This window comes from Scyliorhinus canicula, chromosome 10 (assembly GCF_902713615.1).
Source record: "Scyliorhinus canicula chromosome 10, sScyCan1.1, whole genome shotgun sequence".
In the NCBI taxonomy this organism is placed as follows: Eukaryota; Metazoa; Chordata; class Chondrichthyes; order Carcharhiniformes; family Scyliorhinidae; genus Scyliorhinus; species Scyliorhinus canicula.
Genome location: NC_052155.1, coordinates 125,556,420 through 125,574,771, shown reverse-complemented (window position 1 = coordinate 125,574,771; position 18,352 = coordinate 125,556,420). Strand labels below are relative to the sequence as shown.

At 46.3% G+C, this 18,352-nt stretch overlaps 1 protein-coding gene across 7 annotated transcripts in view; it reads left to right on the top strand.

The window, feature by feature from the left end:
- The window catches only part of LOC119972654 (lethal(3)malignant brain tumor-like protein 1), a 408,364-nt gene that overhangs the window by 344,104 nt on the left and 45,908 nt on the right, over positions 1–18,352 (top strand). For 5 of the 7 annotated variants that reach the window (XM_038809716.1, XM_038809720.1, XM_038809718.1 and 2 more), the window contains one exon: positions 9,131–9,205. The exons of the other annotated variants lie outside the window; for them this stretch is intronic. In XM_038809716.1, the coding sequence (XP_038665644.1) occupies positions 9,131–9,205 (75 nt within the window). The remainder of the gene's footprint in view (positions 1–9,130; positions 9,206–18,352) is intronic. 7 annotated transcript variants of the gene reach the window in all.

Sequence of the window (18,352 nt, the reverse complement as noted above, 5' to 3'; positions counted from 1 at the left end):
AGTGGATGATGGAAGGGGAGGGGGCAGCCTGGAAGCGCATGGAGAGGGCGTCCTGCGGCAACATAAGCTTAGGGGCACTGGTAACGGCACCATGGCCGCTCCCTCCCACGAGGTATACCACGAGCCCGGTGGTGGCGGCCACCCTCAAGATCTGGGGGCAGTGGAGGCGACACAGGGGGGAAGTGGGAGGTCTGATAGGGGCACCACTAAGAGGGAACCACAGATTTGCGCCGGGAAACACAGGAGGGGGATTCCAGAGCTGGCAGAGGGCGGGTATTAGACAACTGAGGGACTTGTTTATAGAGGGGAGGTTTGCGAGCCTGGGAGAGCTGGAGGAGAAATTTGGGCTCCCCCCGGGGAACACGTTCAGGTACCTCCAAGTGAAGGCATTTGCCAGACGACAGGTAGCGGGGTTCCCCGCGCTCCCCGACAGGGGGGTGAGTGATAGGGTGCTATCAGGGGTCTGGGTCGGGGAGGGGAAGATCTCGGACATCTATAAGATTATGCAGGAGGTGGAGGAGGTACCAGTAGAGGAGCTGAAAGATAAGTGGGAGTTAGAGCTGGGGGAACAGATAGAGGACGGGACATGGGCAGACGCCCTGGAGAGGGTTAACTCGTCGTCGTCATGTGCGAGACTAAGTCTCATTCAATTTAAGGTACTGCATAGAGCCCACATGACGGGGACAAGGATGAGTCGGTTTTTTCGGGGGTGAAGACAGGTGTATTAGATGTTCGGGAAGCCCTGCGAATCATGCACATATGTTTTGGGCATGTCCGGCACTGGAGGAGTTCTGGAAGGGGGTGGCAGGGACGGTGTCGAGAGTGGTGGGGTCCAGGGTCAAGCCAGGATGGGGACTTGCGATCTTCGGGGTTGGGGTGGAACCGGGGGTACAGGAGGCGAGGGAGGCTGGAATATTAGCCTTTGCGTCCTTGGTGGCTCGGAGGAGGATCCTGATTCAGTGGAGGGACGAAAGGCCTCCGAGTGTTAACACCTGGTTAAACGACATGGCAAACTTCATCCAATTGGAAAGGATCAAATTCGCCCTGAGAGGGTCGGTGCAGGGGTTTTCCAGGCGATGGCAACCCTTCCTAGACCTCTTGGATCAGAGATAGAAACTGAGGCCATGACAGCAGCAACCCGGGAGGGGAGGGGAGGGCGGGAGGGGGGGAGGGGGGGGGGGGGGGAGGGGGGACAACGACGAAGGAAGTACGGTAGCGGCGGTGGCACGGGCAAGGCCTGCCCGAGGACGCTGCTAGAAATGATAAGTTGGTCTGACTGTCGGTTCGCCGGCGGGGGGGGGGGGGGGGGGGGGTGGGGGACGCGCGGGTAGGGGGGGGGGGGGGGTTTCTTTTTCTTTTTCTTGTTAAGTAGGGGGGTTTGATTTTGTTTTGTTATAATTTAAATGTAAATGTAGGGGGGGTTAAAATGTTTGTATTTTGAAAAATTCAATAAAAATTATTTAAAAAAAAAAAAAAAAGATTTTGTGATATTCCAACATGCACGATCTGTTCCAATAAGATAACAGTATATGGATTATGATGGAATCCAACTGTTTTTTTTAACCTTGCTAAGGGTGATTGTCAGGGCAAAGAATTCCTATGTTGAGGCCCATGACAAAATTGGGATTCTAAGCAGTGTCTCAAGCAACATTGAGGGAGGCACATTGCAATGTGCCACACGATATTAGTTTTTAAAAAAAAATAAATTTAGAGTATCCAATTCATTTTATTCCAATTAAGGGGCAATTTAGCATGGCCAATCCACCTAGCCTGCACATCTTTGGGTTGTGGGGGTGAAACCCACGCAAACACGGGGAGAATGTGCAAACTCCACACGGACAGTGACCCAGAGCCGGGATCGAACCTGGGACCTCGGCGCCGTGAGGCTAACCCACTGCGCCACCATGCTGCCCTGCCACACGATATTAGTGATGGTGTGTTGCTTGCTCCACAATCAAGCGGTACGGTGGCACAGTGGTTAGCACTGCTGCCTCATAGCGCCAGAGACCTGGGTTCAGTTCCAACCTTGGGGGCTGTGTGGGTTTCTCCTACAGTCCAAAGATGTGCAGGGTGGGTGAATTGGCCATGCTAAATTGCCGGTTAGTGTCCAACGGTAGAGTGCTCTTTCAGAGGGATGGTGCAGACATGATGGGTCGAATGGCCTCCTTCTGCACTGCAGGAATTCTATGGCTCTATGTGCCTAAGAAAGACGTGGACATGCAGGAGACTGATAAAGAATAGCTTTGAACAGATGAACAGGACAGAACAATGTGGCTGAGAAACATGGGTTAATCGCATTGGTTGATGAATTATCACAACCTTCAGTTGGACTGCAGCTGTCACAATTGAAATACCATTAGAGCAATAATGCTGCTGTTTGATTTGTAGCAAAGCTTTGATTCCTCACTAGATATCGGCCAGCTGTTTCTACCTATCGAAGACCACATTTCTTTGGGATAGCACTGATCATGTTGTCTCTTCATTCCTTGCAAGTGGCTAATCATCCTGCTTTCTATGAGGGTCATCACATGCCTATCCTTTCCATCTACAAAGTCGTGGAGAATGACCTGCAAATTCCCAGTATGTGCTACTGATGAACAATGACCTGTGCTGGGAACACAAATTCAGAAAATTAGCCCTGTAATTTATTTTGTTCTCCACAGCTGTCGAAATAGACACAACCGTTTCCAACTGGCAGCTCAAAAACGGTTGTGTCTATTTCGACAGCTGTGGAGAACAAAATAACTGATCATGTTATTGATGATGGGATAACTTAAATTATTATCCAGCAAAAAGTTCAAACCACTCCCAAGTTGTGTTGTTCGTTGCTAATTATTTGTATTACTAGCAGCATTAGTGGCAATAGCTCTAGCAGTGGAAAAATGTATTTCTATCTCTGTACTCCATTGTAGATGTAGCTAAAAGTAACTGAAAACCAAGCTACTGGGTCTTGTGCTTAAAGATTAAAGGAAAAAAACATAACTTAAAAGAATTATTTTTAAAAAGTGTTCAAAACTATACACCAAATCAGTCCGTATTTTCAACAGATTGACAGGTCCAGATAGACTTTCAGAATTTCAGCAGGATCACTTTTTTGTTGTTAGGGTGCTATAAAACTCCTGTTTAAATCATAGGATTAAACAGAGAAGTGAGTGAAAGCAGTTTTGAATATGTTTAATACAATAAATGTTTGGTCTTAATTTTGGCCTATTCCAGATAATTAACAATTCCAACATTGTTTGTCCTCGTAGTGATATAAGCAATTTAGCAGAGAATCGACAAGCTGTGACCCATTAACCTTGCATTAATTTCTTTCCCAATGTGTGAGAAGTGAAATTGATGACATAAACAATTGATGTAATGAGGATTCAATCTCCACTGTGAAAATTTATGCCTGAGTGAAGACTTGCACATGATTTAATATTGTTATGTAAACTGGCAATTCAACTAGATTCTAGCAATAAATATGCGTGATCCATTGGTGTGTTTTTATCTCACGGCGGCCCGCGATTCTCCGACCCGGATGGGCCGAGCGGCCTGCCATTTCCGACCTGTTCACGACGGCCGTAACCACACTTGGTCGCTGCCGCCGTGAACATGACGCGCCAGGTAAGTGTGGAGCCTAGGGATCGGGGATTGAGCACCACGACCGTGCTCGGGAGGGGACTGGCCCGCGATCGGTGCCCACCGATCGTCCGGCCGGCGTCTCAAGGGGACGCACTCTTTCCCATCCGCCGCCCCGCAAGATCAAGCCGCCACATCTTGCGGGGCGGCTGAGGGGAAAGACGGCAACCGCGCATGCGCGGGTTTGAGCTGTCCAACCCGCGCATGCTCGGCTGATGTCATTAGGCACTGCCGCGGCGTCATTCTTGGCGCGCCGGGCCTTGAAGCCAAGGACAAGGACCGGCCGCCGAGTTTCCCGGTAGGCCCGCCTATCCCCCCCGGGTAGAAGAGAATAGGGGGCCGGGAGAGGCTTCCGACGCCGTCGTGAAACTCGCCAGGTTTCACGACGGCGTCGGGCCTTGCGGAGAATTCCACCCATTGGCTTTGTTTCCCAGGCTTCAGGTAAATTAGGTAACACAAATGTTCAGATCATTGTAGGGGAAAGGAAAGAATGCTTAGAAATTAGAGATAGTATAACAGCTGCAGAAAGGCTGTTCGAGGGGGATCTGCTTACTGAGGTAGTATGGGTTGAAGTCAGAAATAGGAAAGGTGCAGTCACCTTGTTGAGAGTTTACTATAGGCCCCCCAATAGCAGCAGAGATGTGGAGGAACAGATTGGAAACAGATTTTGGAAAGGTGCAGAAGTCACAGGGTAGTAGTCATGGGTGATTTTAACTTCCCAAACATTGAGTGGAAACTCTTTAGATCAAATAGTTTGGATGGGGTAGTGTTTGTGCAGTGTGTCCAGGAAGCTTTTCTAACACAGTATGTAGATTGTCCGACCAGAGGGGAGGCCATATTGGATTTGGTAATTGGTAATGAACCATGGCAAGTGATAGATTTGTTAATGGGGGAGCACTTTGGAGATAGTGACCACAATTCTGTGACTTTCACTTTTGTAATGGAGAGGGATAGGTGCGTGCAACAGGGCAAGGTTTACAATTGGGGGAAGGGTAAATAAAATGCTGTCAGACAAGAATTGAAGTGCATAAGTTGGGAACATAGGCTGTCAGGGAAGGACACAAGTGAAATGTGGAACTTGTTCAAGGAACAGATACTACATGTCCTTGATTTGTATGTCCCTGTCAGGCAGGGAAGAGATGGTCGAGTGAGGGAACCATGGTTGACAAGAGAGGTTGAATGTCTTGTTACGAGGAATAAGTAGACTTATGTAGGGCTGAGGAAACAAGGTTCAGACAGGGCGCTGGAGGGATACGGGATAGCCAGGAGGGAACTGAAGAAAGGGATTAGGAGAGCTAAGACAGGGCATGAAAAATCTTTGGCGGGTAGGATCAAGGAAATCCCCAAGGCTTTTTACACACATGTGAGAAATCTGAGAATGACTAGAGCGAGGGTAGGTCCGATCAAGGACAGTAGCGGGAGATTGTGTATTGAGTCTGAAGAGATAGGCGAGGTCTTGAACGAGTAATTTTCTTCAGTATTTACAAATGAGAGAGGCCATATTGTTGGAGAGGACAGTGTGAAACAGACTGGTAAGCTCGAGGAGATACCTGTTAGGAAGGAAGGAAGATGTGTTGGGCATTTTGAAAAACTTGAGGATAGACAAGTCCCCCGGGCCTGACGGGATATATCCAAGGATTCTATGGGAAGCAAGGGATGAAATTGCAGAGCCGTTGGTAATGATCTTTTTGTCCTCACTGTCAACAGGGGTGGTACCAGGGGATTGGAGAGTGGCAAATGTCGTGCCCCTGTTCAAATAAGGGAATAGGGATAACTCTGGGAATTACAGGCCAGTTAGTCTTACTTCGGTGGTAGGCAAAGTAATGGAAAGGGAACTGAGGGATAGGATTTCTGAGCATCTGGAAAAACACTGCTTGATTAGGGATAGTCAGCACGGATTTGTGAGGGGTAGGTCTTGCCTTGCAAGTCATATTGAATTCTTTGAGGAGATGACCAAGCATGTGGATGAAGGTAAAGCAGTGGATGTAGTGTACATGGATTTTAGTAAGGCATTTGATAAGGTTCCCCATGGTAGGCTTATGCAGAAAGTAAGGAGGCATGGGATAATGGGAAATTTGGCCAGTTGGATAACGAACTGGCTAACCGATAGAAGTCAGAGTGGTGGTGGATGGCAAATATTCAGCCTGGAGCCCAGTTACCAGTGGCGTACTGCAGGGATCAGTTCTGGGTCCTCTGCTGTTTGTGATTTTCATTAATGACTTGGATGAGGGAGTCGACGGGTGGGTCAGTAAATTTGCAGACGATAAGAAGATTGGTGGAGTTGTGGATAGTGAGGAGGGCTGTTGTCGGCTGCAAAGCGACATAGATAGGATGCAGAGCTGGGCTGAGAATTGGCAGATGGAGTTTAACCCTGAAAAGTGTGAGGTTGTCCATTTTGGAAGGACAAATATGAATGCGGAATACAGGGTTAACGGTAGGGTTCTTGGCAATGTGGAGGAGCAGAGAGATCTTGGGGTCTATCCTCATAAATCTTTGAAAGTTGCCACTCAAGTGGATAGAGCTGTGAAGAAGGCCTGTGGCGTGCTGGCGTTCATTAGCAAAGGGATTGAATTTAAGAGCCGTGAGGTGATGATGCAACTGGACAAAACCTTGGTAAGGCCACATTTGGAGTACTGTGTGCAGTTCTGGTTGCCTCATTTTTGGAAGGATGTGGAAGCTTTGGAAAAGGTGCAAAGGAGATTTACCAGGATGTTGCCTGGAATGGAGAGTAGGTCTTACGAGGAAAGGTTGAGGGTTCTAGGCCTTTTCTCATTAGAACGGAGAAGGATGAGGGGCGACTTGATAGAGGTTTATAAGATGATCAGGGGAATAGATAGAGTAGACAGTCAGAGACATTTTCCCCGGGTGGAACAAACCATTACAAGGGGACATAAATTTAAGATGAATGGTGGAAGATATAGGGGGGATGTCAGAGGTAGGTTCTTTACCCAGAGAGTAGTGGGGGCATGGAATGCACTGCCTGTGGAAGTAGTTGAGTCGGAAATATTAGGGACCTTCAAGCGGCTATTGGATAGGTAGATTAATTTGTTCTTAAGGGCAGCATGGTAGCATTGTGGATAGCACTATTGCTACACAGCTTCAGGGTCCCAGGTTCGATTCCAGCTTGGGTCACTGTCTGTGCGGAGTCTGCACATTCTCCCCGTGTGTGCGTGTGTTTCCTCCGGGTGCTCTGGTTTCCTCCCACAGTCCAAAGATGAGCAGGTTAGGTGGCCATGATAAATTGCCCTTAGTGTCCAACATTGCCCTTACTGTTGGGTGGAGTTACTGGGTTAGGGCGATAGGGTGGAGGTGTTGACCTTGGGTAGGGTGCTCTTTCCAAGAGCCGGTGCAGACTTGATGGGCCGAATGGCCTCCTGCACTGTAAATTCTATGATAATCTATGATTAATCTGGGACAAAGGTTCGGTACAACATCGTGGGCCGAAGGGCCTGTTCTGTGCTGTATTTTTCTATGTTCTAGGGCAGCAGCTATTAGCCGGGCAGCAGATATTTACAGGGCAGCAGATATTTACAGGGCAGCAGCTATTAGCAGGGCAGCAGCTATTAGCAGGGCAGCAGCTATTAGCAGGGCAGCAGCTATTTACTGGGCAGCAGCTATTGGCAGGGCAGCAGCTATTAGCAGGGCAGCAGCTATTAGCCGGGCAGCAGCTATTAGCAGGGCAGCAGCTATTAGCCGGGCAGCAGCTATTAGCCGGGCAGCAGCTATTAGCCGGGCAGCAGCTATTAGCCGGGCAGCAGCTATTAGCCGGGCAGCAGCTATTAGCAGGGCAGCAGCTATTTACTGGGCAGCAGCTATTAGCAGGGCAGCAGCTATTTACTGGGCAGCAGCTATTAGCCGGGCAGCAGCTATTAGCAGGGCAGCAGCTATTAGCCGGGCAGCAGCTATTAGCCGGGCAGCAGCTATTAGCAGGGCAGCAGCTATTAGCCGGGCAGCAGCTATTAGCAGGGCAGCAGCTATTAGCAGGGCAGCAGCTATTTACTGGGCAGCAGCTATTTACTGGGCAGCAGCTATTAGCAGGGCAGCAGCTATTAGCAGGGCAGCAGCTATTAGCCGGGCAGCAGCTATTAGCAGGGCAGCAGCTATTAGCAGGGCAGCAGCTATTAGCAGGGCAGCAGCTATTAGCCGGGCAGCAGCTATTAGCAGGGCAGCAGCTATTAGCCGGGCAGCAGCTATTAGCCGGGCAGCAGCTATTAGCAGGGCAGCAGCTATTTACTGGGCAGCAGCTATTAGCCGGGCAGCAGCTATTAGCAGGGCAGCAGCTATTAGCAGGGCAGCAGCTATTAGCAGGGCAGCAGCTATTTACTGGGCAGCAGCTATTAGCAGGGCAGCAGCTATTAGCAGGGCAGCAGCTATTTACTGGGCAGCAGCTATTAGCCGGGCAGCAGCTATTAGCCGGGCAGCAGCTATTAGCAGGGCAGCAGCTATTAGCCGGGCAGCAGCTATTAGCCGGGCAGCAGCTATTAGCAGGGCAGCAGCTATTAGCAGGGCAGCAGCTATTAGCAGGGCAGCAGCTATTATCAGGGCAGCAGCTATTTACTGGGCAGCAGCTATTTACTGGGCAGCAGCTATTTGCAGGGCAGCAGCTATTTACTGGGAAGCAGCTATTAGCAGGGCAGCAGCTATTAGCAGGGCAGCAGCTATTAGCAGGGCAGCAGCTATTTACTGGGCAGCAGCTATTTACTGGGCAGCAGCTATTAGCAGGGCAGCAGCTATTAGCAGGGCAGCAGCTATTTACTGGGCAGCAGCTATTAGCAGGGCAGCAGCTATTAGCAGGGCAGCAGCTATTAGCAGGGCAGCAGCTATTTACTGGGCAGCAGCTATTTGCAGGGCAGCAGCTATTTACTGGGAAGCAGCTATTAGCAGGGCAGCAGCTATTAGCAGGGCAGCAGCTATTAGCAGGGCAGCAGCTATTTACTGGGCAGCAGCTATTTACTGGGCAGCAGCTATTAGCAGGGCAGCAGCTATTAGCAGGGCAGCAGCTATTTACTGGGCAGCAGCTATTAGCAGGGCAGCAGCTATTAGCAGGGCAGCAGCTATTAGCAGGGCAGCAGCTATTTACTGGGCAGCAGCTATTAGCAGGGCAGCAGCTACTTACTGGGCAGCAGCTATTTACTGGGCAGCAGCTATATTCAGTGAATGATGGCAGACGTTTGAATATGGTGCCAACACCTCCAGCCGTGCCATCTGATGTTGTTGCCACTGCCTTACTGCACGCTCACACTTTGGAACTGGATTCCTCCCCATCTTTGTCCCTCACCTGCCAATAGTTAATTGGGTCTGGCCAGCATGAGATTGAATTACTTGCAACAGCGACTTCCACATGACCATGGGCATACTCTGAAAACTCCAGCCTCTGTCTCCCAACCATTAGTCCAGGCCTCTGGAATGTTCTGAAGAAGACTTGAAATGTCAACTCTATTTTCTTTCTGCATAGATGCTGCTAGATCTGCTGAGTTTTTCCAGCATTTTTCTGTTTTTGTTTCAGGTTCCAGCATATGCAGTATTTTGCTTTTACTCCCTGGATTAACCGTTCACTGTGTTACTTTGCACCATATATCAGGTAAAACTGTAAATGTGCAGATGGAATGTCTGACATATAAATGAAAGCTGATGTGATGAATCCTTTCAATTACTTAATGAATTGCTTCCTCTGATGTGCTGTTTCAATTCTCTGACATTTCGTATTCCTCATTTTTTTTATTTTGTAGAATAATCATTCCAATGCTCCGTTTGAGTATACTGGGTCAGAATTCATGTGCAAATCTGTTAATACAACCTCATTGATTGGGAGCTCTGACATCTCTGATCAATGGTTTCAAAAATACAAAATATCTGCTATTTACATGAATCGGGAATCGCACGTGATCGAAGCAATTAAATGCGACCGGCCTAGCTGTACAAGTGGAATTGTCAAAGAGAGTATCTAATTAGTCCCTGGCTGGATTAAATGTCTGTAGTACAAACAGACGATAATTATATGAAATTATACAATCCATTGACCATGATGTAAAACAAATTCAGATAAGCCCAAGTACAAGTTTGACGAATTAATGTTGTGCTCTGCCCTACTTTCTGTTTGCTTGTCCCTCGGCTACTTCCACCCTGATACATGTTGCCGGTTTCACTACTTTGTAATTGTGCCAATACTAAGGAATAGCGAGACATTTTTCTGGCTATGCCAGTGACAGTATAGGGGGTGCCCAGTTAGCTCAGATGGCTAGTGTACTGTTCAAAATAACATCAACAGCGCTGGTTTGATTCCTGGTCCAGCTGAGGTAGACTTGGGACCAGCCTACTCGCTCTGCTCCTCAGAGTGGAGGGCAATAGCAAAGCACCACTGGCAAAAGCTGCCAAGAAAATGGCTCGCGATGAAGGATCAGCAGGTATTGAGCCAAGGACCTGCCTTTGGGAAGAGCATATATAAACGAAAGAATGCATGAACAGTGATTGAAATGAAATGAAAATCATTTATTGTCACAAGTAGGCTTCAAATGAAGTTACTGTGAAAAGCCCCTAGTCGCCACATTCCGGCGCCTGTTCGGGGAGGCTGTTACGGGAATCGAACCGTGCTGCTGGCCTGCTTGGTCTGCTTTCAGAACCAGCGATTTAGCCCTGTGCTAAACAGCCCCTGCTGTTTAGGACAATGTGACAACGTAACCAAATCTTGTGCCCTACCATTAACCGATTTTACATTTCCAGCATCCATCACCATTCTGGAGAGTGTTCCACTGTGGAATACTCGAGGCAATTCAAGAGCCATTTCACATGCCTGAGAAATGGAAGATACTGTGGTGCCAGTACTGCTAGGAACCAGCTGCCAGCAAGAAAATGAGTCTGCCATGGGTCAGTGTTCATCAAAAATGGACAGGTGCAAAGCCTGTCAGCCATTGATCCAGCAGGATTTCCATGAAAGGGCTGATTTTATTAAAAATAATGACTGAAAACTGGTGGACAGTGTGCACCTGAATTTGTAATGACCACACCTGGCAGGCTAGTGTATTGGTCAAAGTATGGACCTACAGCCGGAAGGAGGGCACGGGATACGATAACTAACTTGGCATCTCCAGGAACAGAGAACAAGGAGAATACAGGCGAAAGGCTGGAGGAACGGCTGAAGCGGAAGTGAGCGCGAGACGACAATGGCAGCGAGATCCGTCCGGGAGAAGCAAGTGACAACATCAACCCAAACCCATTTTCGTATTGCCCACTGGAATTGTTTCTGCGGCACCCAAATGTATATTTATCTCCCTAGTCTCCACTCCCCGCCCCCCACACACAAACAGTTGCCTACTTACGTGTTGTAAATAATTTCGCCAGTTGTACAGAGTTGCTGCTGTTGAGCTGGTGTACAGTAGCCTACCAGTTATTCTATTTTATTTTTTATTATTACTTTTTTTTTGGTATGTTTGGGTGTGCCCTTCTCACTGTGGATAGCACTATTGCTTCACAGCTCCAGGGTCCCAGGTTCGATTCCGGCTTGGGTCACTGTCTGTGCAGAGTCTGCACATCCTCCCCATGTGTGCATGGGTTTCCTCCGGGTGCTCCGGTTTCCTCCTACAGTCCAAAGATGTGCAGGTTAGGTGGATTCACCATGATAAATTGCCCTTAGTGTCCAAATTGCCGTCAGTGTTGGGTGGGGTTACTGGGTTATGGTGCTCTTTCCAAGAGCCGGTGCAGACTCGATGGGCCGAGTGGCCTCCTTCTGCACTGTAAATTCTATGATCTATGATATTTCTTATTCTGTGTACATAACGGTAAATATACTTTGTTCAAAAACCCAATAAAAAAACATTTATAAAGAAGTATTAACCGAAAACTTTGCGCAGTAATCTTGATGACCACCAGTTTCATCCAAAAACATATTTGATCAAAGGATTTTTTTCAACTTTATTTGTTTTAAAAGTCAATTTTAAGAGCTAATTTTTAAATCAACTGAAGTGCACGCTCATTTTTATACTTTTGCTTGATTACAAATTGATCACACATTGTTTGAAATTATAAATAAATAGTTTTTAAAAACAGGCATCATAATGTTGCACACATGTTTTCCATGAAACCAGTATACCATGTAAGAAAAAGAAGCACTTCTGAATTAAAAAAGAAATCCGGGAGTGAGATTCTCTAGACTTCCTACAGCGAGTTTCTCGGCAGCGGGAGGTGCCCGCATTCGCCAATGGGACCTCACATTGAATTCACCCCACACCACTAGGAAACCCGCGGCAGGGATGTGCCATGAGCAGGACCAGAAGATCCCACTAACGTGAACGGCCGGAAGATTTCACCCTGAATCTTTCATTTCAGAATGACAGCTCAGTATACTACTGTAGAGTGCTCATTGCATAATTGGCATGTACTTTATTTGTGGAACATGTATTCAGCACAGATTTATAATGTGTAAAATAATGTAACAGACTGACATAATGTAACTATATTACTTTTAGAAAAATTAATGGGGTGTCAGAGACCAAAATGAGCACTTTGTGTTAAATGACACGTTTCATGACCACGTAATTAGTAACCTTACTGAGATTTCTACAGGATAGATGGCAGCGGAGAACAATCATGTTGAGTGTGGGCCATAATAATCATTTAGCAAGAAAAAATATTTCTTACATAGGCCATATGATTTAAAGCTGAGCTAGTTCACATTCAGCTCCCTGGAAACACTGACTAATAGAATCCTGTTTATTATTGCAAATGGCTTATGAGAATATCGAATGTTAAGATGAATGTGGGAATGGTCTCTTGTTTACCCTTAAGTTACAATGTAATGTATCCTGGATATAAAATGTCCTCATAACCAACTGCAGATTGCTGCTTAATAAACCTGCAGTAATTAAAGCACAGTCTTCACGGTTAGTGTAAGCTTCATTTTACTTCAACTACATGGAACACAATGACAGCTGCTACATGGTGAAAACTGATCTCCAACTAAATGGCATATCAAAATAGAATACATTAAATATAAATAAAAGTTCACATTTTAGGGGATGATTTCATTCCTGTAATCTCCTCTTAGACATTTGGCTATTGCTTTATTAATACTCCTGTATGGTCAACTTCTTGTATTTCATTTTCTGATAGCTCTGCTTTGTTTTCCCTTTCTTCCATTTCATGAGATGGGAAAGAAAGATGTTACACACCGATGGTCTTACAGGAGTATACTTGATACGCCTTTTGGCTGCTACTGGAGTAATTACATAGAGCATTCATCACAAAACCAACACATTTGGTCCAGGCAGTCTGTGCCATCTTTTATGCTCCTCTGAGGTCTCCTCCCATCTTTCCTCATCTACCTCTGTCAGCATGCACCACTATTCTCTTCTCCCTCAGATGCTCAACTATGCCTTTAAATGCATCTATACTATTTCCTTCAACAACTCCCCAATAATGTGGTAACAAGTTCCACATTCTCACCATTCTCTGGGTAAAAGGTTTCTATTCAAGTCCATATTTGATATTTTGGTGACTGTCTTATATTAGTAGCATCCAGTTTTGCTCTTCCTCACAGGTGGAAGCTCTTTGTTGGGGCGGTGGTGTGGAGGAGGCAGTGGGATTTGCATGGGGTTGGTGGCAGGGGAAGGATCCTCCTGGTCCCACATACATGATTGAAGGCAAGACCAGGACAAAAATCAGATATTAGAGTGTCATGTTCCCACCTCCAGGTGACATTGCCAAAAGCAGGTGCACAGCAGAAGAGGTTACCCAATTAGGCCAATCAAATACTTAATGGGGGCGGTGGGTGAGTTGTTGGCTAATGTTAAGCACTCCACTGTGATCTTCATACCGTCACAGCAGACTCCCACTGAATGTACAGCTCTCTGGAGGCAGCTTCCAAACAGCAGGTCAGAGGTACCATGGGAGCAGAAATCTCCATGCCACAATGACATGGCCATGGAGATTTTTGGCTGCACATGTGGCTGAAACAAATCCTCCAGAGCAGTTTCTCCTCCACTCCGATAGCTCTACTGGGCTTCACATCTCTTTATTTTTCTCATTCAAGCTTCTGAAGAAGCCTCCATTTTGAAGCATCCACATGGTCCCCCTCAGGAACCTGCCTGTCATCCTTAATTGGTCATTACCAGACTCATTCCTGGAATGAGGAACTTATCTTATGAAGAAAGTTTGGACAGATTGGGCCTATGCCAATAATAGATTAGATGAATGAAAGGTGATTTTACTGAAACACAGAAGGTCCTGAGGAGATTTGATAAGAGTAGATACCAGGGACAATGTTTCCACTTGTGGGAGAAACTAGAACCAGGGGATACGTTTTACGAATAAGAGTTTTACCATTTAAGATGGAGATTAGGAGAAATTGTTACTCACAAGAGTGTTGCAAATATGTGGAATTCCCTTCTTCAGAGAGAGCAGTGGAGATTGGGTTATTTAATTTATTTGTGGTAGCATTAGACATTTTTAATACACAGGGGAGTCAAGGGTTGGTTGGTTGGGGGGGGGGGGGGGGGGGGGGGGGGGCAGATGGGAACGTGGAGTTGAGGCCACGACCAGATCGACCATGATCTTATTGAATGGTGGAGCAGGCTCGAAGTCTGAATGGCCCACTCCAGTTCCTAAATCCTGCATGTTCCTATGACAGTGGACACGAAGACGGCCAATTAAGAGGTCACCTTCTAGAAGATTGCACCCATGGGTGCACTGTAACAACCTGCACGGTCGAGACCAAGAAATAGTGCAAACAGATGAAAATAATCTGTCAGCAGAAGATTCTGTCCTCAGTGCCTGCTCTGTGAGAACCTTTCACAATTTTAAAGGCCTCTATTCGGTCACCCCTCGGGCTTCTCCTTTCAAGAGAAAAGCGACACAGACTGTTCATCCATTCCTGGTATGATCTTTGCAAATCTTTCTTCCATCCTCCAATGTCTCTGTATCCTTTCGTTCAATATGATGACTGGAGCTACACAAGGTTTCAACGGTTGATTTATACAATCTATGGTAAAACAGTCCAACAAGAATGGACCTTTGTTTGGTTGGAAAAGTGGGGCTGGATTCTCCGCCCCTTCGCACCACTTTTCTGCCCCCAACCGCAGGCAGGATGCTCCGTTATACCAGCCGGTCAATGGTGTTTCTCATTGTGGGGCAGCCCCATGCGGTCTGGAAATCCCCAGGCGCCGGCAAAACTGAGAATCCCGCCGGCGGAGAATCCCGCTGATAATATGGGAAAAAGTAATCTGAGATGTATGTGGAGTTTCCCCTGTGCCTGAAGTTTAGGGAGATAAATACATTTAATTTTTTGACAAAGCATAATGTAAAGACAGTCTGGGTGACTTTTGAGAATTGAAGAAAAACCTTTTATATTTGCTTGAATAGAGATAAAGTGAACATCCATTTACAATGTCACTATTTGAATTTGGAATAAAAGCGATATCTTTTTTTGGCAGGTTACATAAAATTAATAAAATGTTTTCTAAGGCAATATATATGTGAACATGCATAATCTGTTGTTTTAATTCCACATACTTGCACGCCAATAGTTTAGGAATTCAAATGTTACATGTTCATGAGTGAGGTGATCAGCAGTTGGGGAGTGGCAATGGAGCAGCAACTGATAGGATTCTCCAACATCAGTAGTTGTCTGAAGTCATGAAATGGAAACCAAACTTTTAGGAGAAAAATAAAATCTAAAATTTGTGCTGATCACGCTATTTATGGACTGGGGAAAGAAAGAGTGGTCAAAAACAATGATGAAATAAAGGAGGAACGTCCTCTACAATATGCATGTGTTAAAGTGGGTAAAAACCACTTAAGTTACCTTTTCACCTGGACTGAGTTTTCTAAGCTATAGTTTCGGTTTTCAACTCACTTAGTTTGTGCAAATTTTGGATGATGACTATTAGAAATGTAGAATTCTAACAGCAGCTGTGAGAAAGGAATTCAATGAATAAACAACAAAACATGTTAAGGTCTGGAATCATATGGAGGGCGCGACCTACTGGCAACGTTGCGCCCAATCGGTGGCGCAGTGCAGATGGTAGATGCCAGGCAATGCCTTTTCTGGGATCTACCTGGATCACCATGCCTCGCGAGATCTAACATGATCACTCTCTGGAAAATCTGCATATTAGAGCGGGACAGCTAGTCTTGCTTGATCTACCGAGACCCTGGTACCAAACCCCTTCACCTCAGAGACCTTGGGCAAGCGTCATTCAGTGCTGGTCCCTACAAACGGGGACCAGGCGGAATGACATTTGGTGGAGTCTCCTAGGAGATCGAAGGCACCCAGGTGGTTGTCCTTTGGGCAGCATAACACTGCTGGTGCCACCTGGACACATTGGTGCTGCCAGCCTAGCACCCTGACACTTCAAGCTTGGCACCCTGGCAGTGCAATCTGCCTGCCAGCCTGGCACTGCTAAGGTGTCAAGTTAGCATTTTACCATGGCAGAAATCTGGCCTGAGGGTGCCCTGCCCGTGGGTCCTGGGGGGCCCCGAGGAATTGGTGAGTTGGGAGGGTTCGGAGGTCCCATCGGAGAGTCGAGAGATCGGGATGTCATTGTTCCAGCGAGCTAAGCTCCTCAGTGAAGAAAGTTCCGCGCTGGGGCCCCAAATTGCAACAAAGTCACGATAAATAGTATGATGATTCTCACCGCTGCGAGCGCTTGGAAACGCACGGCTAAACGCGCTCGTCACGGGTTTCTGTTGCAGTTAGTTAGATCGCACCCATCAGGTTTGATCCCTGAAAGGAAAAGATAACTGTCCAATTGTATTGGACAGTAACGTTTTTTTCAATGAGATAGGGTGATAACTAATGGGATGTGTATATTGTATGAAGAAAATGTGATTGACACTAAGATTAAAAGAAATTGCAATAACATATTGGGATAATAATAGGAACATAGAAAATAGGAGTGGGAGGAGGCCATTCAGCCCTTCAATCCTGCTCCGCCGTTCATTATAATCATGTCTGATAATCCAACTCAGAATGCCAAGATCCACTACTATTCACATACTGTCACAACTGGTCCACAACAGACGCCATCTCGCTACACTCATCCCTGGAGCATCTCAACAACATAAACTCCTACATCAGACTCCTCTTTATTGACTACAGCTCCACCTTCAACACCATAATCCCAGCCAAGCTCATGTCAGAGCTCCATATTTAGGATTTGGCTCCTCACTCTGCAACTGAATCCTCGACTTTCTGACCCATAGATCACAATCAGTAAGAATAAGCAACAACACCCTCTCCATGATAGTCCTCAGTACCGGGGCCGTGCAAAGCTGCATACTTAGCCCCCTACTAGACTCCCTATACTCGCATGACTGTGTGGCACAATTTGGCTCCAACTCCATCTACAAGTTTGCTGATGACACAACCGTAGTGGGTCGGATCTCGAACAACAATGAATCAGAATACAGGAGAGGATAGAGAACCTAGTGGAGTGGTGTAACAACAACAATCTCTCCCTCAATGTCAGCAAAATTAAAGAGCTAGTCATTGACTTCAGGAAACAAAGTATCGTACACACCCATATCTGCATCAACTGGGCTGAGGTAAAGATGGTTGACAGCTTCAAATTCCTAGGTGTGCACATCACCAACAATCTGTCCTGGTCCACCCACAATAATGCTACAACCAAGGAAGAAGCACAACGGCGCCTGTACTTTCTCAGGAAACTAAGGAAATTCAGCATGTCCACATTGACTCTTACCAACTTTTACAGATGCACCATAGAAAGCATCCTATCTGGTTGTATCACAGCTTGGTATGGCAACTGCTCGGCCAAAGACCGTAAGAAACCACAGAGAATCGTAAATACTGCCCAGTCCATCACACAAACCCACCTCTATCCATTGACTCTGTCTACATCTCACGCTGCCTTGGGAAAGCGGGCAGCATATTCAAAGACCCTCCCACCCAGCTTACTCACTCTTCCAACTTCTTCTATCGGGCAGGAGATACAAAAGCCTGAGAATACGCACTAACAGAAAGAATGACATTATGTTGGTGTACCAGTGCAAGTGTGCAGTTGTGGTTGGACAGGTATCTTTCATGAATGTGTGGAATGACTAACATGCGGGAAATGCATAGTGAAGTGCACTGAAGGACGGGTCTCAAATCTGCTTAGTTACTGGACAACAGCACAACATGTTTAAGATTGCTAGTATTTTGGTATTAATTTTTAAATTTTCAAGGCATTGACAATTGCCCTTAGTTCAAAAAGGGTAGGTGGGGTTACAGATTGTTGGTGATGTGCACACCTAGAAGTTTGAACCTGCCAACCATCTCTACCTAGGCCCAGTTGATGCAGATATGGGTGTGTACGATACTTTGTTTCCTGAAGTCAATGACCAGCTCTTTAGTTTTGCTGGGTTACAGGAATAGGGTGGAGGTGTGGGCTTCGTGCTCTTTCCAAGGGCCGGTGCAGACTTGACAGGTTGAATGGCCGCCTTCTGCACTGTAAATTATATGATTCTATATGACTCTGACACATACTTTCTGGATAAATTGAGTTAACAATCATTGGTTAGAGGGAATTAAATTAAATGAATCAAATGAGAGTGTGGCAACTTTACTTTTATTTGTTTTGATTCTATTAATGGGAAAAAAAATCTAATTAACTAATCTGTAATATTATTTTCCATTGAAGAGAGAGGTTAAAGCTCCCAGGCAGCATGGCAATGACTAATTTTACTGACAATCATAAAGAAATTGGGGCATTGTAGGCATAAAGGCATACAGTCT